The sequence below is a fragment of the Physeter macrocephalus genome, chromosome 4, assembly GCF_002837175.3.
Source record: "Physeter macrocephalus isolate SW-GA chromosome 4, ASM283717v5, whole genome shotgun sequence".
Lineage (NCBI taxonomy): Eukaryota > Metazoa > Chordata > Mammalia > Artiodactyla > Physeteridae > Physeter > Physeter macrocephalus.
The window spans coordinates 72,194,369-72,219,771 of NC_041217.1; the positions used below are offsets into that span (position 1 = coordinate 72,194,369).

The 25,403-nt window shown below is 40.7% G+C and overlaps 1 protein-coding gene and 1 pseudogene across 4 annotated transcripts in view; both read right to left on the reverse strand.

Annotated features, from left to right (window-relative positions):
• Positions 1-4,240: 4,240 nt before the first annotated feature.
• The window catches only part of DAP3 (death associated protein 3), a 31,573-nt gene continuing 10,410 nt past the window's right edge, over positions 4,241-25,403 (reverse strand). For all 4 annotated transcript variants that reach the window (XM_028488780.2, XM_007110407.4, XM_007110406.4 and 1 more), the window contains exons 2-13: positions 22,377-22,428; positions 17,686-17,808; positions 16,151-16,252; positions 13,196-13,304; positions 11,765-11,857; positions 10,991-11,121; positions 10,230-10,310; positions 9,983-10,141; positions 9,217-9,276; positions 8,408-8,497; positions 5,777-5,894; positions 4,241-4,602 (exon numbers count right to left, since the gene is read on the reverse strand). In XM_028488780.2, coding sequence (XP_028344581.1) covers positions 4,517-4,602; positions 5,777-5,894; positions 8,408-8,497; positions 9,217-9,276; positions 9,983-10,141; positions 10,230-10,310; positions 10,991-11,121; positions 11,765-11,857; positions 13,196-13,304; positions 16,151-16,252; positions 17,686-17,808; positions 22,377-22,418 — 1,194 coding nt within the window. In that variant the 5' untranslated portion in view covers positions 22,419-22,428 and the 3' untranslated portion in view covers positions 4,241-4,516. The remainder of the gene's footprint in view (positions 4,603-5,776; positions 5,895-8,407; positions 8,498-9,216; positions 9,277-9,982; positions 10,142-10,229; positions 10,311-10,990; positions 11,122-11,764; positions 11,858-13,195; positions 13,305-16,150; positions 16,253-17,685; positions 17,809-22,376; positions 22,429-25,403) is intronic.
• On the reverse strand, positions 23,394-24,793 carry LOC102984298 (40S ribosomal protein SA-like; annotated as a pseudogene).

Here is a 25,403-nt window from a genome sequence, read left to right on the forward strand (position 1 = left end):
ATATTAACTCTCCCGCTATGATTGTCTACCTCCTTGTAACTTTGTCAGTTTTTATTTTCTTAGGCTATGTTATTACTGCATACTACTTTACAGTTTTACTTTCCTGATGGATTGAAACTTCCACCATTATAAACTATCCCAATTTTTCTCAAATAATGCTATTTTTACCTTAATATCTACTTCGATAGATGGTGTATCTTTTTTTGACTTGCAACTTTAATTTGTCTCTTGAAGACAGTATACTATACGCCAGAAGCAAACACCAAGATGGGATTATACATGCATGTGCTTTATTGGGGAAATGCCTGTGTGGGAACATCTCAGGAAACCAGAAGAGGTTGGGAGAGTCTCAGACCTTGATGAAGGTATGAACCCGGTGAAGAATAGAGGGAAGGAAGAAATCTGACTGCAGTTTTTTTAACACCCTTATTGAGGTATTATTTATATACAGGAAATGATATTGAGGTGTCACTTATATCCATCTTGTGTATGATTTTGTAAATAAAGAGTTGTGCAGGGGGCTTCCGTGGTGGCGCAGTGGTTGCGCGTCCGCCTGCCGATGCAGGGGAACCGGGTTCACGCCCCGGTCTGGGGGGATCCCGCATGCCGTGGAGCGGCTGGGCCCGTGGGCCCGTGGGCCATGGCCGCTGGGCCTGCGCGTCCGGGGCCTGTGCTCCGCAACGGGAGAGGCCACAGCAGAGGGAGGCCCGCATACCACCAAAAAAAAAAAAAAAAAAAAAGAGTTGTGCAGTCATCACCACAATTCAGTTTTAAAGCATTTACATCATCCCCAAAAGATTCTTCCTATGTGATTACAGGTAAACCCTGTTCCTACCTCTAACACCAGGCAACCACTGATCTACTTTTGCTGTTATAGATTTGCCATTTCTGGATGTTTCATATAATCATACAAATGTATTTTTTTGTGTTTGGAGTCTCAGCATAAGGTTTTTGAGTTCCCATGTTGTAGTATGTATTAGTATTTTGCTCATTTTTGGTTATCCATTTACAAGTCGATGGATATTTGGATTATTTTTACTTTTTAGCGGTTATGAATAATGTTGCTATGAATAGTCTCATGCTGCTTGAACACAAGTCTTTGTGTGGACATATTTTCATTTCTTTAGGGTGGATACTTAGGGGTGGAATTGCTGGGTCATGTGATAACTTCGTGCTTAACATTTTTAGGAACTGCCAAACTGTTTTCTAAAATTATATTTCCATTTTATATTTCCATTGGAAATGTTCGAGGGTTCCTTTTTTTTTTTCCTGCACCCTGCAGCTTATGGGATCTTAGTTCCCTGACAAGGGATTGAACCCAGGCCCTTGGCAGTGAGCACCGAGTCCTAACCACTGAACCGCCAGGGAATTCCCATGGAGGGTTCCTTTTTCTCCACATCCTCCCCAACACTTGTTATTGTTGTCTTTTTGATTTATAGCCATCCTAGTGAGTGTGAGGTGGTATCTTACTGTGGTTTCAGTTTGCTCCTAATCAGTAGTGATGTTGAGCATCTTTTCATTATCCTGTCAGCCACTTATATGTCTTTTCTTTTTTTAAGTTTTTCATTTTTTTAAAAAATAAATTTATTTTCGGCTGCGTTGGGTCTGCATTGCTGTGCACGGGCTTTCTCTAGTTGTGGCAAGCGGGGGCTACTCTTCACTGTGGTGCATGGGCTTCTGCTTCTCGTTGCAGTGGCCTCTCTTGTTATGGAGCACGGGCTCTAGGTGCGTGGGCTCAGTAGTTGTGGCTTGTAGGCTCTAGAGCGCAGGCTCAGTAGTTGTGGCACACAGGCTTAGTTGCTCCGCGGCATGTGGGATCTTCCCGGACCAGGGATCAAACCCATGTCCCCTGCATTGGCAGGTGGATTCTCAACCACTGCACCACCAGAGAAGTCCCCAGAATTACTTCCTTAATTTCATTTTTGGATTTTTCATTGCTAGTATAGAGAAATACAATTGGTTTTTGTAAATTAATCTTGTAGTACTGTCGTGACCTTGTTGAACTTTTTAGTTCTAGTAGATTATTTTGAGATTTCCTAAGGTTTTCTATATACAAGAATATGTCATCTGAAAATGAAGACAGTTTTGCTTCTTACTTTTCATTCTGAATTCAGTCCACCTGCGTGATGAAGAAAAGCCCCAAGAGACCAGCTGTGCAGCAGGCTTAGCATGGAGAGAAAAAAAATTGGGGCATGAGGATCAGGTCCACAGTAGAGGGATCTTAAGAAAAAAAGGGGACTGGATAGGGTAGATTATGATAGAGTATTTGGAAAAAAATTAAGAATCCATATTTAGCAAATTGCAAAAGTAATGAGGCAATTCTTCAGTAAGGATGTTATACATAAATGATAGTATAGTCATACAGCTTACTATTCCACATTCATGAAAGAGAATAAGGCATATTGATTATGAGCCTGGCCTTCCAAAGATGGAAGCCTATTTCCCAGCCTCATTTACAGTTAAGGATCAGGCTTGTCAATCAGATTCAGGTCCTGTCCAGTAAGTATCTGGTAAGGGTAAGAGCAGTGGCATCTTGCTTTTCTTGGGAGGCAGCAGCACTGCAGTTTCTGGGGGCTAGCTGCCATTATCATTAGTATAGGCTGCAGTGTCAATGTTCATAGTAGCACTGGTGACTTTGTCACAGCAGACCCTCCCCTGTTGTGGTTAGGATGTTGTCCGTGGCTGCTGAGCTTGTGACAGTGTCCCTTTTGGAGGTTCTGTGTGCTACCTATTTCCTTTTCTTTTAAAATTCCTTAGAGCAGGCACTCGATTTATAAGAAAAACTCCTGACAGGTACAATTTCCAAGATACCTGGAAACACCAAGGTATATAAGAGTAAAAGTACACTATTGTGTTTAAAAAAATGCATATTTTTTTTTAGAATTTTGTCTCAATAATTTGATTGCCTCTAGAAAAGGGAGCTGAGAGGAAAGGAGCCTGATTTTCCATGAAATGTTTTTGTATGGTTTGAACTTTGTAACCCATACATGGCAAAAATAAAGGCATAGTGAAGCCACTGAATGATGTTAAGGGAATTGCATGATGTGCTGTGCTTAGAGAGCTCACTCAGGCAGCCCAGTGAAAGACAGACTGGAGGGAGGAGCCAAGGGTAGTTGGCAGAGAAACAAATTAGCAAATGATTATAGTAACTCAAACAAGAAGCGATGGGGTTAAGAAAGGCAGTGGTAGTAAGGATGGAGAGGAGGAAGTGAGTTTGAGCTACTGAAAAGATAGATCTCAAGGCTTGACTATCTGTATTGGGAGGCGTATCAGTCAGGGTTCAGTCAGAGAAGCAGAACTATATTAAAAGGGATTTGTTGAATGGATTCAAGCTTTCCAACTGTGGGAGCTGGTTAAGCAGTCTCTATAAGGTTGTTATCTTTGAGTCTGATGCTAGAACATCAGTCTAGCTAAAGTGTCTGGGGATTGGGTCAGGGATGGAGGTTTTATTTTTGACAGGGAATCCTTGAGGAGGTGGTTTGAGGGTAGGGGCAGCTGGCTCTCTAGTGAAAAATGCTGATATACATTCAGACTCTCTTCTCATAGTAATTGTTCAAATAAAGCATTAATAAAATCCAAGTTATAAATAGTAGCTACCTATCATTTAATGGGGGCCTACTATGTGTGAGGCACTTGACATTTATTATGTGATTTAATTCTCACAAAATCCCTGAAAGTTTGGCATTATTAATATTACCTTTACATAAGGTGAAACAGAGATAAGGTAAAATTAGAGAAGGAAACAGGCTAACACAGTTAGCTAATAAGCAGCAGATCTGGGAATCAAACTTCTCACTCTTTAGAACCAGCAACCTGGGTATGGTGAGAGAATCAGACTCTTTTGAAATTGATGAGTCACTATTTTCTCAAATCTCAGAAAGATAATACACAGATAGTACTATTCTACATGGATTAAAGATGTTAATTCACTACATACAATGTATGCTGTAGGGGTTTAGAACTTACTTCTTTCAGGAACCTGTAGAAAGGGGCTGTACTATACAAAGTTGCCAGACTCAGCTGGAGTTTGAGGAAAGTTCTCAGGGACCACTGATAAAAGAGTAAATAGGAAGTGAATGGTCTGGGAGGGAGAAGTTAAGCTGTGAGTCTCAATCTCCTAAATTGAATAAAGTCTGGAAGATTTCTGTAGAATTTAGTCTCAACAAGCAGAATGCCAAAGAAATTCAATTTGGCCAATCTGAAGGCTCTTTCCATCTTTTAAATATAACACAACACTTTAAGAAAGATACTTAATTTTTTAGGAAAAGCTACATGATTATTTAAAATGTGAAAACCACAACTAATAAACTGATGTTAGTTTCAGGACATCTTATTGCCACCACAGTCACATCACAAGGAACCCACTGCAATGAAGGCTGGGAGCTGACTACAGTCCTGTCCGATCCCGTAAGTGCACGTGCCTGGCTGCTCTTCTTGTGTCCTGCAGGACTCCCCCATCTGATTGGGTCCATTAGAAGAAATGTCCATTGTCTTCCACGTACCTTGTGACCATGGCTTAGAGGTAGGCACAGAGCCGCTCCAGCTGCCCGGGATTCCTATTACTTAGGAACAGCAGCTCCTTTTTCCCTTCTTCTGTATGAGCTAAAATGGAGTCAAACACAGATAACTGGCAGTTTTCTCCTGTAGCATTGTGTTACTTAGCAAATTCTGTAGTCAAAGGCTATGTTATCCAGATTATGTTCTGATATAATTAGCACTCCCAAAACCTCACTTTCTAGGCCCTTTATTCCACCCCCCAGTATTATTTTTTCTTTGCATAATTTTCTTTTTTCTTTCTTTTTTTTTTTTTTTGTGGTACGCGGGCCTCTCACCGCCGTGGCCTCTCCCGCCGCGGAGCACAGGCTCCAGACGCGCAGGCCCAGCGGCCATGGCTCACGGGCCCAGCCGCTCCGCGGCATGTGGGATCCTCCCGGACCGGGGCATGAACCCGTGTCCCCTGCATCGGCAGGCGGACTCTCAACCACTGCGCCACCAGGGAAGCGCCATAATTTCCTTTTCTGTCTCTATTCCTCCAACCAGCCTCTATCTCTCCCTCTGTTTCAAGACTATCCTCTGGACTTTAAGGACTTTGTCAAATCTCAACCCCCTTTTAGAAATCTCTCCATTGTGCCTCCTAACTCATCACGCTGCAGCTGCTTTATACTCTTCCCCATATTCCTTTAATAATCTATTCCAACTGCAGCTAATTCTCTATTATCTAGTGACAGAACCACCTTTATTTTTCCTCTACACCCCGCCCCCCAACACAGCCACACCCACCCAGAACTGAGGGCAAGGGTTAAATGAGCAGCTGGAACACTTTCATCTACAAATACTAGGACAGGTATAGCAAGGATTTGGTTGGGTGCTGGAGTAGCCTCTCACACAGCATCAGTTGTTCTGGGGGTGTCCTAGTGTCCTAGCATATGAGCCTCTCAATCCAAGTGTGTTGAATGATGAACAGATGTGACAGTGAGAGTGTGGCAGCAACCCAATCACCTGGAAAGTGCCAGTGGCTGGGTTCGGTCTCACCTCCTGTTAGCATGAGCATCTTATTCTAGACTAACGTGAGAATTTTAGGGAGAGATATAATGTCTCTTGTAAATCAAACTTTAACCAACCCCACACCTTCTGTACCATCTAATCAGCCAGAAAGAAGTCAAGATAAAGGGAAAAAAGATGAAGTACAAATTACAGGCTGCTGCTGAGGGAAGAAGAGATCAAGACTCTGACTCCGTGGGATTCTTCTCTGAGAGGAAAAAGCTAAGCAACTGACCTTTCTCATGTTGAAGCCAATTGTTCTCCAAATAATAGTGAATACAACTTTCAAATTCCTTTGGGTTATAGTTGGAAACCAGGATGGGAATAAAGGGATCCAGGGCGTCAAATCCTTCCTGGAGAAGAAAAAGGATAAAGATACAGTATTCGTTAAGTGACAAATCAGTGTTTATTTAAATACTTCGAGGATAAGGTCTTTGATTTTGTTCTATTCTCCTTTACTCCACATTCTCTGGGGCTGGCTACCCTTGCTCTACATGGCCACAAATATACTTAAAAAAGAGATAATGCTTGAGGCCAGGGGTGGTGGAGGTGGGGGCGGGGGCGGAATGCCACTTATCTGAGAGTGTACACACATAATCGTATACGTGTTTAAATTTTTTAACAGTTCTAACTTCAATAGTCAACAACAGTTTTGATAGTTCATATACTCAAAAAAATTAAACAAAATGACAAGGATGGGGGAAAAGATCCTATATAGAATATAAACTAAAACGAATCAAACTGTATTTCAAAGTTCAAACATAACACTGAAGGGAGCAGGGAAACTAACCCAAACTAACTTCTGAACAGAATATTTGAACGAAAGACCCTTAGGCTAAAGATAAAAACTGCTCTAAAAGATACTGAGCCTAAATAAAACAGAAGTTAAAAAAAAAAAAAGTTTGCCCTCTAGTTCGCAGCTTATTTATATAGAGGCAAGGGTTAGCAATTCTGAAACTACTTTTACTATAATCTAAGATTGAGCTAATATGTAAATACACTGTGAATGAGAGATTATCATTGGAGAAGAGGGTTACAAACATGGAAAGGGCGAAGGATACAATGAATGCCGGGATGCTAGCCTGGAACTAGAGGTATCAGATTCATGGTTTTTTAATATAGAGAAACAGATACAGATGTGTGTGGATGTGTATATATAAACACATATATGCATATAGCACATATACATGTATGTCTGTATATATGAATAGTGCATATATCTACTTACTAACTCTGCTGGAGGGCCTAGAAGAAGTGACACCCACATCCCAGTAGCAATAAGTAGACCTAGCACTCAGGTCTTGGTTTCTAAATACCATTCTCCTCTAAAATGAACCAAAGCTCCTTGAAGAAATGGCTGATTTTAGGGCTGGGGCATGGAAAGTACAAGATGAGTCTGGAACATATTCTTTTTTTTAAAAAATAAATTTATTTATTTATTTTTGGCTGCGTTGGGTCTTCGTTGCTGCGCACGGGCTTTCTCTAGTTGTGGTGCGCGGGCTTCTCACTGCGGTGGCTTCTCTTGTTGTGGAGCACAGGCTCTAGAGCACAGGCTCAGTAGTTGTGGCACACGGGCTTAGCTGCTCCGTGGCACGTGGGATCTTCCCGGAGCAGGGCTCGAACCCGTGTCCCCTGCATTGGCAGGTGGATTCTTAACCACTGTGCCACCAGGGAAGCCCTGGAACATATTCTTGTGCCAAAAGTAAAGAAGTGCTTAGAAATGATGGGGACAGAGGAGGAAAGGTAGGGAGAAAAATGATGGGGACATGTTAAAGGGACATAGAAGCCAGCTTGAAGGGCTCCTACTGGCCAAATGTGGGATAACTTAAGCAGCAAAGTAAATAAATAATGATAGTAATTATTTAATGGGTTCTAAACCCAATAAATAAGAATCCACATGTCTCAGTTGAAACAAATACACAAATACATAAGGGAGAAAGGAAAATTCTTAAATATAAGAGAGGGCCAACTGATACATTTAGAAGTAATGGTGGAGCTAGAAAATATCCATCTTGCAATTATCATGATAACTGATTTAGGGAAGAATCACCGATGGAAACTAAAACTAGTAAGGGGAAGTCTGAGAAGTAAAAGGATATTTACCTAGTCTCAGTATATCTCCACAAGATACTTATTCATTACAAAAGGAAAAGAGTAACTTTACTGAGGAGAAGTCAGGTGGAGAGCACCTTAACTAAGTGTTAAAGTTTATATTGCCAGTAACAGGAGAAATAAGTTCCATGTGCTTTCCGATATTATGCACTGAGAAGACACAATATAACTTCTAACATCACATATAATCAGGAAAAAACATCAGACAACCCCATAAAATAATCCATAAGATAACTAGCATGTACTCTTCAAAAACAGAGATATAAATACTAAGGTTATAAAAGACAAAGTCTGAGGATCTGTCCCAGATTAAAGGAGACTAAAGACACTTGACAGTTGAGTGCAGTGCATTATCCAGGACTTCCTTTTCCTGTAAAGGACACTGGGATAACTGGCAAAATCAGAATGTAGTCTATAGATTAGGTAACAGTCAATGTTAACTTTCTGATTTTGATAATTGTGCTGTGGTTATACATTAGAATATCTTTGATTTTAGGAAATATGCATTATTTAGAGATAAAAGAGGGCATCAATATCTCAGGTTACTGTCACATAATTCAGGAAAAAAAAACAGAAAGAGTAAAGCAAACATGGTAAAGTGTTAACATTTTAGAAATCTAGTTGAAGTCACAGAGGAATACCATTTTTCTCCAAGTCTGAAATTATTTCCAAAAAAAAATTATATATATATATATGTATGTATATTTAGACAGAATGACTATCTAAGGGTAAACAAATTTTCCAGTGATTTGACCTTTCCCAGCAACTCCTGGGGCAGATAGGCTTTCCGGGGCTTAAAGAGAGACCCAGTCTGGCTCACAGTCAACACAATGGCGCCTCCTTGCTGAAAGAAAGGAGAAAAAGCTGAATTTGAAAAAGACAGAAAAATGCATTTTAATCATCTGCAGTTTTTTGTTTTTTGTTTTTTTGCCATATGGTGGTATGGCAGTGTGATCTAGCACAGTTAAATGGCAACTAAGTTGATTATTAATTTTCGATTTGACTCTGACAATAAATTGCTACATGATCTTAAATTTATCAAAATCCTTTCCAAAGTTGATAAGAAATAAAAACACCTTGAACAACTGCAGCAAAGTGAAATTATGCCAATATTTCAAAAAAATGGTTTTGAATAAGTGTACTCCAGTCAAGTGGAAAGATAAGAAACCAAATATATAGATTTAAAACTTGGTACAGGGGCTTCCCTGGTGGCACAGTGGTTGAGAGTCCGCCTGCCGATGCAGGGAACGCGGGTTCGTGCCCCGGTCCGGGAAGATCCCACATGCCGCGGAGCGGCTGGGCCCGTGAGCCATGGCCGCTGAGCCTGTGCGTCCGGAGCCTGTGCTCCGCAACGGGAGAGGCCACAACAGTGAGAGGCCCGTGTACCGCAAAACAACAACAACAACAACAAAAACTTGGTACAGTTATGTGAATTAACTAAGATATAAGAACTTTCTGTCCATAAAATTAGAGACTGGTAAGTATTAGCAATGAGGCAGTTGAACATCTTTAAAACGAAAATACATTTCTTTTTGAAATCTGTTAGGTATCATATGCACTCACCCAATCATTTTTCACCATTTTCCTCAGGTTGTAAATAAATGCTAGTTCTTCTGGGGCAATCTGCACATCGGTCAATGTGTGAGACAGAGGTGAGAGGGAGGAGAAAGGGAGAAAAGAGGGAGAGAAAAGAACATTACTTGCTCTGCCCGGATGCTCCCGAGATATCTGCACTGACAACAACTAGAAAATCCTCAACTGGGAAATCCCTGAAGGTCCACTGGTCAGGACTTTGTGCTCTCACTGCTGAGGGCCTGGGTTCAATTCCTGGTCAGGGAACTAAGATCCCACAAGCTGTGCTGTGAGGCCAAAAAAAAAAAAGAAAAAAAAAAATCCTCAACTACTACATAACCACAGTACCTGAAGGTACCTCTGGAATAAGCTACATGGCCATTGCTCTTCAAACTGCCATGCTTCTGGAGATTAAAAAACAGTTCTCAAGGGAGAAAATACCCACTGCCCCAACCCACCCCCTTCCTTGATGCTTCTGATCGTCTCTGCTTAGACCAGAGAACATCATTTTGAAAAGAGAATAGAAAGAAAAAAATTGACAAAGAAAGAAAACACAGCTTTTGTTGTCATGCTCTTGGTATTCAGTGGATGATGTAATGTGGCATCATCTCCTTATACTATTTTCACTATACATCTTATTTCAAATATTCCAAGGCAAGAAAATATACTGCATGGTCTAGAAGGCTATGTCTCAGCCTACGTATATGATGGTTTCTGAAATCAGAGATACCAAAATAGAGAAACTCAGTTTTCCTACCGGGCTTTTATCTTCTCTTTTCAGTGTGGTCCTTCCCCAGAGAGCATTGACTCCATCCACTGCCACCAGGAGGCGAAAAATACCCAAAGAACTTTGCCTCTTTAGCTCTTTGAGCACAATCCCAACTGCATCCGTGGCATTCCTCACCCGCATTATGCCCTGTAGGGAAAGAGAGACAGTGGCTTGCAGTCCTACAAGAGGCTGTCTCTGGTTAGACATAGTACACGTTCAGTCTTTTTTTTAATACCTGTTCAACTACTTCTCCCAGAGGACTGCCTTTCTCAGTGCTTTCTCGCTTATTCCAGACATACTTCTCTTGAACTTTTATCTAAAAATAAAACAAAGACCAAAAAAGGCCATTTAGCCTAAGGATGAACCCATCCCTAGCTAAGAAGGTAGGGTAGGAGGCTAAGGTTATTAGGAGTCTATTTTCATCTATCTTTCAAGCCTTGTAAGAGAGCTCAGCAGGGAAGTGAACGCTTTCTAGCCCATTTTTTGCCTGGAGCTTAAAGAAACACACACACAAAAGTAAGGGATTCTGACTAAAAAGGCCCAGGATGAAGCCTTGGCACCTGCATTTTTAACAAGCTCCTAGGTGATTCTGACTTATATCCAAAGTTGAAAATCCCTGGCCTAGAGACTGTATCCAAGAATCACTAGAGAATAATTTTACGAATATGTTTCTGCTACCCAAAAGATCTAATCTGGAGAAAATTATGTAGTTGAAATGTGTGTTAGAGGATTTTAGGCTGTCACCTTGGAAAAGTCAATGAAGCAATCTGGACTTCACTTTGCTACCCACCAGATGCGACCAGCTTACTGCTGCCTCTTTATTTTACATGGATAAATGAGTTTCAGCGTGTGAATAAAATGTATGAAAGAAATACAAAATGGTATAGTTATCCCAACTACAATATTAGTTCTCCATAGTCTACTGGTACTCAGGGCACAAAGAAGATAAAAATCTTAAAAGATTGTCCAGCACCAAACTTCTGGGAGTCTAGTCACCTGACTCAAGAAATGCTCATTTGCAGTTTTGAAATTCTTCAGCCAGGTTGAAGCCTCTAAAGGTTGATCAAAGCGCTGTTTGTTGTAGGTGGACTGCAGAAGATCCCGGCAGTTTTTCACCCAAAGATGAGCTAATCAAAAGGCAAAAGAAAACAAACTAGGCAGGAACTGACTGTATTCAACTCAAAATACTCTATGCTTCTTTAAGTTATGGGAGATGACTTTAGTTTCCCATATATATTTCTTAAAGCCTTCTTGCTTCAGAGGTTTACTTTTGGTCTGGTCCATCTCAGATTAACTATTATCATTACACACAATACACAAATAAATGGATTAAAGGTCACCTCAGCTTCCTGGCAGTTTTTAAAGACAGAAAATGTGGATGCAAAACAACACCGAACAAAACAAGGAGGGATATATGCGAAGTATGAGAGTTTAAGTTTTTAAGATCCAGGCTGACAACCAAGAATGCTGACAAACAGTACCATGTCAAAGGCTCTATGGGTACTCAAAGTTGTTGGCTGATGGCAATAAAGCTTGTGGCGGACACTAAGGTGGGAGTTTATGCTCTTGGGCATTACCTATCAAAGTGAGGATTGCTGCGCCAAAAAATACTTCATTCTAATTATCAAAAGGTTCCAAAACTAACTCAGACCAGCCTGTACCTGGAGCAAAGACCTCTCTCTTAGTTGTCAGAGCCCTGTCAGAAAACTGAAGCCACAATGTTACCACAGTAACAATAACTAACCCCAACATCCTGAGGGAAGTTCTTACCATCTGGAATATGCAGTATCAGCCAATCCTGTTTTGCACAGAAATGAATACCATGGCAAAGACTGAGGGTTTTTCCTGTTCCCTTCTCGCCATCTAAAGCACTTGCTGTTAAAGAAAACACCACCTTCCAGCAGTGGGGACTCCACGCTCCCAATGCGGGGGGCCCGGGTTCCATCCCTGGTCGGGGAACTAGATCCTGCATGCCTCAACCAAAAGATCCCGCATGCCAGAACTGAAGATCTTGCATGCCGCGAAAAAGATCACGTGTGCTGCAGCTAGGACCTGGCACAGCCAAATAAATAAATATTTTTTAAAAATAATAAATTTATTAAAAAAGAGAAAGGAATAGTAGTTTCATTTTTCTAAATCAGGAATTGATTTAGGAATGGATGTGTGACGTAATTCTGGGCACTATGAAATGAGGGATGTCTGATGGAAGCTTCTGGGAAATTTTTCTTTGCTTTGTTTTAAAAGAATGCAAGAAAGGAATGTTTACTTTTTTTTTTTTTTTTTTTTTTGTGGTATGCGGGCCTCCCTCTGTATGAAGAAATCAACCTGGAGACAAAACCTAATATGGTGAGGATGACAGCAGAAAGATTAAAGGAATCTGAGTTCTCTCTTTTTTAAAAGAATATTCATTGGTTTGTTTTGGCTGTGCCCGGTCCTGGTTACAGTGTGCGGGGTCTTTAGTTTTGGCATGCCTGCGGGGTATGGTTCCCCGACCGGGGATCGAGCCTGGGCCCCCCTCATTGGGAGAGCGGAGTCTTACCCGCAGGACCACCAGGGAAGTCCCGGAATCTGAGTTCTTGATGACCTCAATGAACTGCTGAAATAACCAAACCTGAGCCTAAACCTGATGTTCCTGTTCCTTAGGCAAAAATCATTTATTACCTAAGCCATTTTGAGTTGGACTTTCTTCTTAACTCAACTGCAAATGAAGCATCTTAAGTGATAAACTAAAACAGGAGAAACACAACATGAGATGAAGAATTGGGTCATTTTAGAGGTGAGCCACCAAAAGTTGGAGTATGTTAATATGCTATTTAATATGTTCATACCTAATTCTTTAAAAAAAAAAACTGTCTTGACAGGACCATTAAAATAGATTACTTATGTCTTTTAAATTTAGGACTGCAAAAATCTCCAATTAGAGCAAGGAGTAAAAGAAACAAGTTCCTGAGGAAAAGAAATTTTGTCAATTTTCAAAATATTAGAATTTTCATGCACTCTTATTACAGGAGTGTCAATTCTGACTTAACCCGTTCTGGCTAAAAATAAAGGTATTTTCTTAATAAAAAAAAAAAAGAAAAGAAAAGAAAACACCACCAAAAGGGACACTTCGACTGTCAACAAATAAAGCATTTCTTCTTTTCCCACATTTGAGGGAGGAAAGCATTGGCTCAGATAGCCCAGGCAAGCAGGAAAGGATACAGAAAACATATCGTACAGCCGGATGAGCAAAATTGGTGTTTTTCAGGTAATGCAGAAGCTCTAGGGCTGGTCTCCTTACCATCAGGCAAGCTTCATTGAATGTCTTCACCTAACAAAACAGGGAAAGAGGAAGGAGAGGGTGGGGTGTGGAACTTCTAGCCAGTTCTTGGTAATATACACTGAGTCCAACATAGCAACCATAGCATCAAATTGCCTGTTTTTCATTTATTCAGTTAGGAGAGGTTGGTATTGAATTTGAAAATTTAGTCACGTAATTTAGCTAAAAATTAAAACACATTATCCCACACCAAGTGTGTAACAGTCAGCTTTTGATTATTTCTGTAAATGAAGCACAGATATTACATCAGTTAATTGAAATTTACAAATAATCCAGACATAACTATGTAAACTACTTAAGGTTGATATAAATATTAAAAGCGTGTAAAATGCTTAACAAAGCATCCAACACATGGTAAGCATCAAATAAATGTTAATTCTTTTAAATTTATTTTTAGCTAATTCTTTTTTAAATTAAATTTAATTAATTTATTTTTATTTGCATCGAGTCTTAGTTGCAGCATGCAGGATCTTTTGTTGCGGCATGCGGGCTTCTCTCTAGTTGTGGCTCGTGGGCTCCAGAGTGCTTGGGCTCTGTAGTTGCGGCACATGGGCTCTCTAGTTGTGGGGCAGAGGCTCAGTAGTTGCGACGCGTGGGCTTAGTTGCCCCATGGCGTGTGGGATCTTAGTTCCCCGCGTTCCCTGCATTGGAAGGCAGGTTCTTAACCACTGGACCACCAGGGAAGTCCCTTTAGCTAATTCTTATTACTGTAACCACCTAGACTTTTCTCTAGAACTTATATACATACCAGCTCAGGAGCAGGTGTGACCAACTGCCCCACAGCTATGAGGCCATACCTGACACCACCAGTATACAGATACACCAGAGAAGTGACACACAAAATTCATTCCCTTTTTGCCACCAGGAATAATTTGGTGGAAAAATTTGGGAAGCAGTGATATGTGTGAAAATGATTTGCAAATAAAGTATTTAATAATGTCTACTAATAAAAATAAATACCTAACAAATACTACTCACAAGTATATCAGATAAGGATTAAGATAGTGTTGGTATTGGTATTGGTATTCCCCCCCACCCCGCCCCCCGTACGAGGGCCTCTCACTGTTGTGGCCTCTCCCATTGCGGAGCACAGGCTCTGGACGCACAGGCTCAGCGGCCATGGCTCATGGGCCCAGCCGCTCCGTGGCATGTGGGATCTTCCCGGACCGGGGCACGAACCTGTGTCCATCGGCAGGCAGACTCTCAACCACTGCGCCACCAGGGAAGCCCAGTGTTGGTATTTTTTAAAGAAATCCTAACCAAAATAATTGAACTGGAGAAGGACTTCGACAGGTACGTTCAAACTTAATGGAAAGTGAAACCTTCAAAAACATGATACAGATATTAAAACAGAAATGCCGTATTAGGCAATATGACAGTACTAAAATACACAAACAATGGTGAGGGAGTTGGCCTTTACATAAATGGAAGTTATGGAAAGAATGTATGAGTAATTCCCTCCAAAGCACTGGTGGTTAACCATTCTGAAAGCATCCTGCAATAGTTAAAAGTTAGGCCCTCAGAACCATGTTAGAGATTGTACTATGAATGTCTTGGGACAGTTTAAAGTGAGGATTTCTTCTGACCGTGTCCTATTTCCAAACTTAACAAAATTTTTGATGAAAAGCTGTCTATGGCCTAGAATTAGCCCCTTTACTGGTGTCTCATCTAACTTCTTGAAATAAAACACACTGAAGAAATGACAACCTCTGGTTTCTAAGCTAAAAATCACCTGCAGGGCTTCCCTGGTGGCGCAGTGGTTGAGAATCCGCCTGCTGATGCAGGGGACACGGGTTCTGTGCCCCGGTCCGGGAAGATCCCACATGCCGCGGAGCGGCTGGGCCCGTAAGCCATGGCCGCTGAGCCTGCGCGTTCGGAGCCTGTGCTCCGCAACGGGAGAGGCCACAACAGCGAGAGGCCCGCATACCGCCAAAAAAAAAAAAAAAAAAAAAAAAAAAAGAATAAAAGTCACCTGCACAGTCAAGTTTGATACTTCAATAAGAAGGAATAATTTCTGAGGCTGAAACTAATTGAGCAGGAATTAGCCAAAAGAACCAATTTTCCCAGGGACTTCCCTGGGGGTCTAGTGGGTAAGACTCCATGCTCCCAATGCAGGGGGCCTGGGTTCGATCCCTGGTTGGGGAACTAGATCCTGCATGCATGCCACAACTAAGAGTCTACAAGACGTAACTAAGACCTGGCACAGCCAAATAAATAAATAAATGTTTATTAAAAGTGTTAAAAAAAAAAAGAACAAATTTTGCCAATAAACTCTGCTTGCAGTTAACTATGAATTTTTTCAATGGCTATAAAGCAACCCAAGATTACATTCTTTGGGTTGAATTTATGACCACAAAACTACATTTTCTGAAAACCCATGAGACTGAAGAACAATGAATGATGCATCTAATCTAAATATCATTTCTGTTTGGCTCAAAAATATATTATGTTTTTGCTTTTCTACACATATAAACTATTTTCATGATATTTTGCTAAGGCAGATATTAAATTCATTTTTAACAATTATCTGAAGTTTAAAGTTTCTAGAAATCTGTTGGGTAACACAAGGAAAAGAGTGGAATATTATTTATTTACTTAAGAATATTTTGCCTGGCTCCAAAAAGGATTTAAAGAGGTTAACTGCAGATAAGCATTTGCTTAAAGTAATTATAACAACAGCACTATTCACAAAAGACAATCAATAGCTCAATTTATCTGTTTTGTTTTTAAGATTCAAATTAAATCTTTTATAGTTTTCTACTCATTTAATTCCACCCCTCTGCTATCAACAGCTTGTGTTATAAGCTCCCTCCAATTCCCTCCCCTGTTTTGAGCACCTGCATTACAAAGCGAGGAGGCAGGCCATGGGAAAATACAGTCTTCAGATCTTGGAAGGATATGTTGTAGTGCTGACCCTCATGCTGCTCCCCATGCTTGGCCTAGGAAATAAAAATGCAAACAGGTATAATGGATAGAGTAACAAAGACTTTGAAAAAGTGTCAAGGGCCTTCTAGACTGTAGTGAGGAAACACTTCTGTCTCAGAGCTGGAAAAGATATTCTTTCATTTCTTAGACAAAAAATGCTCACTGTTGTCCCCAAATCCACAGTGTATATATAAAGCTGATGTTGGCCTGAATGATGAAGCCAGTTGCTCGGCAACATAAACCCTAGATGTGGAAGGAGCAGAGACAATTCTTGCCATCTGGATTCTTCTGTGCCGTGCATAGAGATGATCCAGTCATGTGACAAGATCATCTGCATGCCACTGTTGCCATAGAAACCTCAGAGGAACTGGCAGATAAAGGGACTACAATTACAGGGAAAAGCTGAAAGGCAATTCAATGACTTCATTCACTTATTCTATTTCATTTTGTGCTTGTGAGAGTAGATGAACGCTAGAGACATAAATAAAACACACCCTGCTGAGATGGCGTTTTGGGTAATGAGTTATTTTTTTCCCTTCCACAAGCACAGCATATGTTAAGATGGGGCAACTCAGAGGGCAGGGGTAGGGACAAAAAGGGAGAGAAAAGCTATTGGTTCCCTTCACATTTAAGCACAGACCATACAACTAATTTCATTTATAAGAGGCAACAATAATACTGAGGAAGGAGAAATCAGCATTTAGCCTAATGGGACCTGAAATAGAAAATGCAACACTAGATACTGCTGGAATCTTGGTTTCTGCCAATAAACTTCACTTTAAATGCTGCTCTTCTCAACAAATCAAGTTAGTTCCCTCTCCAGACACTAGGAAATCCACTTAGAAAGGTGGAAGATGGTACCAGATTGGTTATTAGGAAAACTATGTGGTCCCAGGCAAGTAAGTTGATTTCGTTAGGATTCTCCATACCAGGGTTGGTAAACTATGGCTGGCTACCCATTTTTGTAAATAAAGTTTTACTGGAACACAGCCAGGCCCATTTGTTTATGGCAGAGCTAAGTAGTTGTGACAGAGATCACTTTGGCTCATATGCCTAGAATATTTACTATATGGTTCCTATAGAAAAAGTTTGCCAACCAATCATACACTAAGATCAATAATAACTACTAAATTTAACTTCTAAGGAATTGAGTAGTTAAGTATTTACTAGGTACCTACTCTATACCCAACAAAACCCTTGGCACAAAGTGAGTTCAATGGTAGGAATTAAACCAAAACAGATATGGACTGACCTGTCTGAGCTATGTTACCATAGTATCAGATAGGGATGGGGAAGATCAGGGTTCCAGAATGCTGTCTCAGGTACTGTCTGACTATATGTAAAACTCTGCTTAGCTTCCTTCAGTTTCAGTTTTTCTTATGTGTAAAATGATGGCAATACAAATTATAAGCCCTGAAAAAAACCCATATACACATTAGCAACTCACCGGATCATTCTCACTGGTGCGGGAAATAGCTCTGGGACTCTCAATTGCAACCTGGTTATCCAGGTGAGCAGCAAGGCATTGGGGTGCCTGGGTCCCTATGTGCAAAAAACGTCCAGGGTCCAACTATAAAAGAAACCATTTTAGTGTTTTACAATTAATAGGCTTTTTATGCTTGCTACAACACTGAGGTTTTAAGCCATATCTGCAACAGGGAAAAATATCACTAACATACATTTTAGTTTTATGTAAAACAGATCCTTGTTATTATTTATAATTCTCTAAGTCCAATACCATTATTCATACTCTGAATCTGTTCCAGCTTGTGTTGCTATGTCTGGGCTCTGTCCCATATGGAAACAATTCTGTTAGAGATTGTTCAGGAGCATAGCTCAGCCATTAACAACCTAACTCAGGAAACTTCATTTAATGCTCTTGCCTACAGTGATGAATGGTGGCCAGTATTGTACAATTCCCAGCTGTCTAGTAATCCTAGTCACCTCAGTTATTAGGGGATTAGTGCAATGTTCCTATTTGATAGGTATAATTACACTCCTTGCAACAATTTTCTTGCTAGCTGTGTCCTGAAATAAAGAATCTTTCATTAAGGACGTGTAATGAGGGAGTGAGTAAAGCATCCAGCTAAGTGAAAATAAACTGCTCTACAGGCAAGTCAGTGAACTGCACATGGAAACCTCAGAACTGGGAAAGGTTTGGGGAAGAGGATGAGATTTCAGGAGATACATCTGAGAAAATGCTAACTGGAGAACTCCCAAGCTGAGTTTAAGGATAACAGGCCTTGTGTATAAGTGAAAAGATGCCAGTTACAAGAGAAGGATTAGAGTATGAATCCAGTAGAATGAGGGAAACAGGGTTGTGAGAGATGGCTGTAGAAAGGGAGCTGCTCGCTAGGTCAATAGATAGTATGAAAGCTGCCTGTATTTATATTTAGTCTCACCAAGCAGCTTCATGAGTGCAGAAAATGTATATTATTTTTGTACTACCTCTCATAACACTTACACCCATTTAACAAGACCTCTGACTCCCTGACAACTTTTTAACTGGTATCTTTAAATCTTTGACTCTTCATCGTTCACAGTCCAGAAGATCTGTCCTCCCAAATAGGTTTAACCTTCAGCTAATCAAAAAGTTTGGATGGTTCCCTATTAATGTCAAAATAAGTCTCAAAGTCCTCAGCATGATAATTAAGGCCACAGCTGTAAGTTCAACCTACTCTTCTAGTCCCACTCCTTTATAAACTCTATACTCCAGCCAGCCAACCATGCTAAAACATGTTATTCACATTCATGCCTTTATATTTCTGCTCATTCTACTTCAGCTTCCCTCTCTCCCTATTTAAATCTTACTCATCATTTAAGACTCACATCAAATGTCATATCCTCTGTGAGGATTTGCCAGACACCTCCAGGCAAAAGCAATTATCTTTCCCTCTCTATAGATAGCACTTTCTTTGTATTGCATGCATTTTTACTCTGCCTTGAACTACATTCATGGCTTTTGTTAACTGAGTACCTATAAAATGCTAGGCAACAGTGTTATACACACATTATTTTTGAGCCAAGAATCCTAGAAGATAGGTAGAATATTATGCTCTTTTATTATGAGGGAAATCAAAGTTCAGGGAAGTTAAATAACTTTGTCTAAAGTCACAGAGTTGGTAGGTGATGAAACCAGAATTCAAATCCAAGTTTGTCTGACTCCAAAATCTTTATCCTTTTTATTGCATCATGTTATCTTACACACAAGTTTGTCTCCCGTTTTAGGCCACACATACTTGAAAGAGAAGGGATCAGGTTTTATTCATTTTTGTATCTCCTTCTCCAAGTACTCAATGCACCACAAATACTTCATACTTGTGCCCTGGAATAAAAAAATCTTTCTTAGAGACAGGATGAGATGGGGGAGTTTGTAAAGCATCTAGCTAAGTGAGAGTAAACTGCACTACACTGCAATTCAGTGAACTGCACATATAAACCTCTGAACCAGAATTTGCATATTTAATGTAAAGTAATAGGGTGAAGTAATACAGTTGCTCCAACATTGTCTGCGAATGCAGAGACAGCAACGTTTATCACATGTACTCTATACCTCCCAGCCTCCCTTGCAGAAAGATTGGGGTCACATGATTAGTTCTGGCTAATGAGCTATCAACAGAAATAACTTGGGTCAATTCTAGTCAGAGCCAGTTAAGAGTGGGTATAAATTCTCTTTTTTCTCCTGCTGTGGCAACCTTAAAACCTACATGCTGAGATGGCATCCCAAGATGACAAAACTGCATCCCTATGTCTATCCCCTCCCATATTTGCCTGTAACCCATTTTTTCTGGCAGCACTGCACAGCACGTGAGATCTTAGTTCCCCGACCAGGGCTCAAACCCGTGCCTCCTGCAGTAGAAGTGCAGATTCTTAACCACTGGACCGAAACGGAATTCCCTCCCTGTAAACCATTTTGGAAATATAGCAACATCAAGAGCAAAACAAAACATATACACACAACACAAACAATATCATGTGTTGAGTTAAGCCAATGAGAATTCAAGGCCGGTTACCTCCACAGGATCTGAAATACACCCTACAATGTTCTCAGTTCTACTGGAGAGAAAGCATCATGTCTCTAAATAAAGTAGCAGTCAAGTGGAAAATTAAAGATATTCAAGGACCACAGGGTGGTGCTATTTCTACAAGAAACCTATGACTTTCTAGTTAAATGTTTTTTGCAGCAAATTAAAAGCTAGCAAAATGGATTCCTTACTCCTTCGTGTTATGTATGGCATCACCCAGCTAGTCTCTTGTCTCCAGGGAAAACAACCATATGTACAACTGCCTCTGCATCGTTCCAGAATGAAAATCATGCGGTTCTTCAAAGAAGGGCATTCACGAGCCAATAAAGAAGGTTACTCTAAACTAACCTACAAAAAGCATAAAATCTTCTCACTGACATTCCTCTGTACTTTGGACTCAGGTCTTTCTTGTCTGCTATAAAGGAAGAAGAAATTGTAGCCTTTTAATATAATAAGTTGGGGCCAGAATCCATTCCTTTGTTGATCTTTGCTTTTTCATATTGTTTTATAAAAATGGGTTATTTTATGTACATAGGTTTGTCATGAATCCCTGGAAAAAAGGTGAATCCTATAAGAGGAAGGGCTCCTTTTTAAGGAAATCTAATCTGTAATTAAATGATCAGATGGAAGTGACTAAGCCCTTCCAGCTCAGTTCTCATCCTGTAGGACATAACTCTGGGAGGATTTCCTCTGGACCCTACTAATCCAGGTTAGGTGCTTCACCATGCTATGACAATCATTTATTCATGATCCCACTACTGGACTTCGAGGTCCTGAAGAAAACATGGACCATAAAATGCAATACAGCACCGTGGTTAAGGCCAAAGGCTTTGAAGTCAGACAGACCTGGTATCTAGTCTGGGTTAGACAACTTCACAGCGTGTTACTTCAGGCACATTACTTAGCCTTTCAATTTTTTTTTTTTTTTTTTTTTTGTGGTACGCGGGCCTCTCACTGTTGTGGCCTCTCCCGTTGCGGAGCACAGGCTCCGGACGCGCAGGCTCAGCGGCCATGGCTCACAGGCCTAGCCGCTCCGCGGCATGTGGGATCCTCCTGGACCGGGGCACGAACCCGTGTCCCCTGAATTGGCAGGCGGACTCTCAACCACTGCGCCACGAGGGAAGCCCTACTTAGCCTTTTTAATCCTAAATTTCTGCATCCGTTAAACAAAGATATTATCTACCTCAGGGGTTGATCATGAAGATTAAGAGAAATAAAGCACTTAGCACAGTGCCTGGCACATAATGAATGCCCAACAAATAGTAACCACTGGGACTTCCCTGGTGGCACAGTGGTTAAGAATCCGCCTGCCAATGCAGGCGACACGGGTTCGAGTCCTGCTCCAGGAAGATCCCACATGCTGCAGAGCAACTAAGCCTGTGCGCCACAACTACTGAGCCCATGCTCTAGAGCCCGTGAGCCACAAGTACTGAGCCCGTGTGCCTAGAGCCCGTGCTCCGCAACAAGCCCACGTACTGCAAGGAAGAGTAGCGCCTGCTCACCGCAACTAGAGAAAGCCCGTGCACAGCAACGAAGACCCAACGCAGCCAAAAATAAATAAATAAATTTAAAAAACAACAACAAAAAAACCAAATAGTAACCATTATTAGTGAAATGAGTCATCTTAGAATCCTGAGTATCTGCCATAAGGAAGGTGCTGAAAAACTATTTGCTAAATAAATGAGAGAATGAAGTAAAGCAACAGAATAGTCTTTCTTACATATGATTTTATTATTTTAATCAACTATCAGAACTCGGCAACTTATTTTTTAAATACTTCATGATGGGATGATAATCATTGACCCAACTGGAGAATAATAAAAGTTAATAAAGATAACTGCACTTAAGCTTATTTATCTCCTTTAAAAAAATGTTAGTTCTCCTATGATAGGGTAAACTCCCAAGCGCAACTATTCTACTAAGACCTGTTATTGGATTTTTAGGCAGTTGGGAGTGAAGTTTATGGGCAGAGAAATGGAATTGTGACTGTTCTTTTGAGCAAAACTAGTCAGCTGAAGTTCTCTAGAGCATTTTATTCTGGATACAATCAATCCAGAAAAGAAATTCACCTAAAGAGAGTTTACATAAAGCACTTAGGTCAGTCAGGACTCACCTTATAGACCCTGGAGATAAGCCTTGTCATTCCTTTCAGCATTATCCCTGTACTTTTAAAAAAAAGTGAAAAGGTAAGCCACAACTGGGAAAAGATATTTGCACAATGGATTAGTATCTAGAATAAATAATGCCTTTAAATTGATTTAAAAAATGAGCAAAAGACACGAACAGATATTTCACAGAAAAGTGAATACAAATGGCTAGTAAACCCATGGAAAGAGTTCGACCCTTATGACAAATCAGGGAAATGTAAATTAAAACCACCACAATGAGATACCATCCACAATCATCATATTGAGAAAAATGAAAAAGACAACAGCAAATGTTAAAGAGGCTGTGAAGCACTGGGATGTTTCCTATACTGTCAATGGAATTATAAATACAAATATCTTGGAAAACAAATTTGACATTATCTGTAAAGTTGAAAATGTACATGTCTATGGCCCAGGTATTCTACTCCTTCGTATTTATTTTAGAAAAACACATATACATGTACACTGGGAAATATGTATCACAATGTTCATAGTAGAATATGAATTATCAAAAACTGTAAAAAGCCCAAATGTCCATTGATAGAAGAGTGGATAAACGGATATATGGTCACGCAATGGAATGCCATACAAAAATAAAAAGAATAAACTGCAATTACATAGATGGATCTCAAAAACTAATACGGAGTGAAAACTGTAATATACAGAATGATATAATTTATATGAAACTCAAAAACATAAATCCTAATTATCTGGAGAATACACATATATGTAATAAAACTGAAGGAGAAAGGCAAGAGAATGATAAGCACACATTCAGAATGCTTACCCTTAGGGAAGACGTAAAGGGACAAGATTGGGGCAGGGCACACAAAGGAATTGTAATGATCTATTTCAAATGATGGACAATAGATATGAGTATTTGCTTTATTATTTTTATACCATGTGTGTTATATTTATTCATTTGTATGTTGGAAGTACTTAACTAAAAAACCCTAATCGTGTGGGAGCTAAAAAATGTTTAAAATACTTAAATGCAACTCTCAATATTCACTAGTAGATAGCATAACTAAATTAAATCTCCAGGTAATCACCTACTTCATTTTGGCTAATAATTTTCACCTTTCTTACATCCAAAATCTTTAAAGCAGCAGCAACAACAGTGTTACACCCGTTTATTCAACAGTAACAACAACAACAGAGTCGCACCCATTTATTCAACAGTTACTGAGCACCTATTATGTGCCAGGGCCTGTGAATAAGATGGTGAACAAAGCTGTTCAGTCCCTGACCCAACAGAGCTTATAGTATGGTTAAGAAATGACACAAACTCCTCTGAATTCTATCTTTTAGCTTTCAAGTTTACTATTTCTCTTTTAGAAACTGCTTATTTTGCCATCAACCTCTTTCCATTTCAAGGGTTTGTGGAAGAACAGCTTAAGACCACTCAGTGGTTGTTCCTACTCATTCAGTGGCCTGAGCAGTGGGAGCTGCAAACCAGTCTTCAGTGGCAGGCTGAGCACTCCGGTCTTCGGCAGGGAACTGCTGAATAGGCACAGGGAGCACCTGCACACCTTCGGACCAGTCTGCCACCTCAGGTTGAGCAGCAGTGAACTCAAGAGCTGGAGCAGCCCAATTCACCCTGAAATTCCTCCTTGGTCACAGTCTTCTCAGCTGCCGCCTGCTCTTCCTTTTCAACCTCTTCAGGATCTCTGTAGAAGTAGAGATCAGGCATGACCTCCCATGCGTGTTCACGGGAGATGGTGCCACGCATGCGCAGAACTTCACATCAGACTCACTGAGTGAGCTCCCTTGTTGTTGCACGGGATGGCAATGTCCACATAATGCAGAGGAGAGTCTGTGTTACACAGAGTAATGGTGGGCAGGTTAATGTAAAAGGCTCTGTGAGAGACTGGTCAGGCCTGGAATCAGTAACCACCAGAAGTCTCGGCTCCTGGAAGGCTGCCTGGATCTGGTTAGTGAGGCCTCCAGGAGTGAAGCGGCCAGCAATAGGAGTAGCTCCAGTGGCAGCAGCAAACTTCAGCACAGCTTGCTGGAGGATATGACACTGACATCAGCTGGGTTTTCAATGGCAACAATGGCACCAGCTGCCAAGAGAAGCTTCTCTCAGGTTCTCTTCAGATTTATGATGTAGATGCCATCACTGTTCCTTTTGTAGATGTACTGTTCCATTTGGAAGTCAAGGTTGGTGCCACCTAAGTGGGTTCCAGCTGCAAGAAATTTGAGGATATCCTTCTCCTTCATTTGCAGGACATCAAGGGCTCCGGACATTGTGAAATTTTCCCTTTAACTTACAATGGGAATCCAGAACAACGCTGTACGGACCCGTCTGGGTAGCACGGAAAAGGCAAGTTTACTTTTTAATAAAGATGCCAAATCATTCCTTAATTCAGTCATTCAAAAATGTGTTTTGTGCTTTCACATGCCCACACTATACAGATTACACAGTGGTGAACAAGACTGGCATGGTCTCTACTGGCCTGCCTCACATTTACATGTGGGACTGCAGGGCTCCTTTGCTGTGTTTGAAAACCAAAAGTTCTAGAGCAGCAGTTCCCAAAATGAGTTTGGTGAATACTAACTAGTCATAAAATGCACCAATGTTCTCTGGCCAAAGAAATTTGAAAATGCTATATAGTTATTTTCTTGAATAATTATAATATATGCACATATTCACACATTTAAAGGCTTCGGGGAAAACTATAGTTAAGAGACTTCATTTTAATCCAAATTTACTTGGCCTTGGAACCCTTGGAACTCCCCTTGTTGCAAAATACTATTAATTACATTCTCCTGGCTGCTAGTGGAAGGGCTGCTGCTGTGGAGTAAGGTGGTGGCTGTGAGCATGTGCCCAGGCGTGAGGATGAATTCTACTAGGCCACAGGCAGGGTTGAGGTCCCATCTGTTCCCTGTTCTTCAACGGTTCTCCTTAGTTCTGCCTTACACTGCCTCTACTGCTGCCCACCACTGTCCAACGCCCACCACCACCACCTGCTGCCTAATCCAACCGTGCA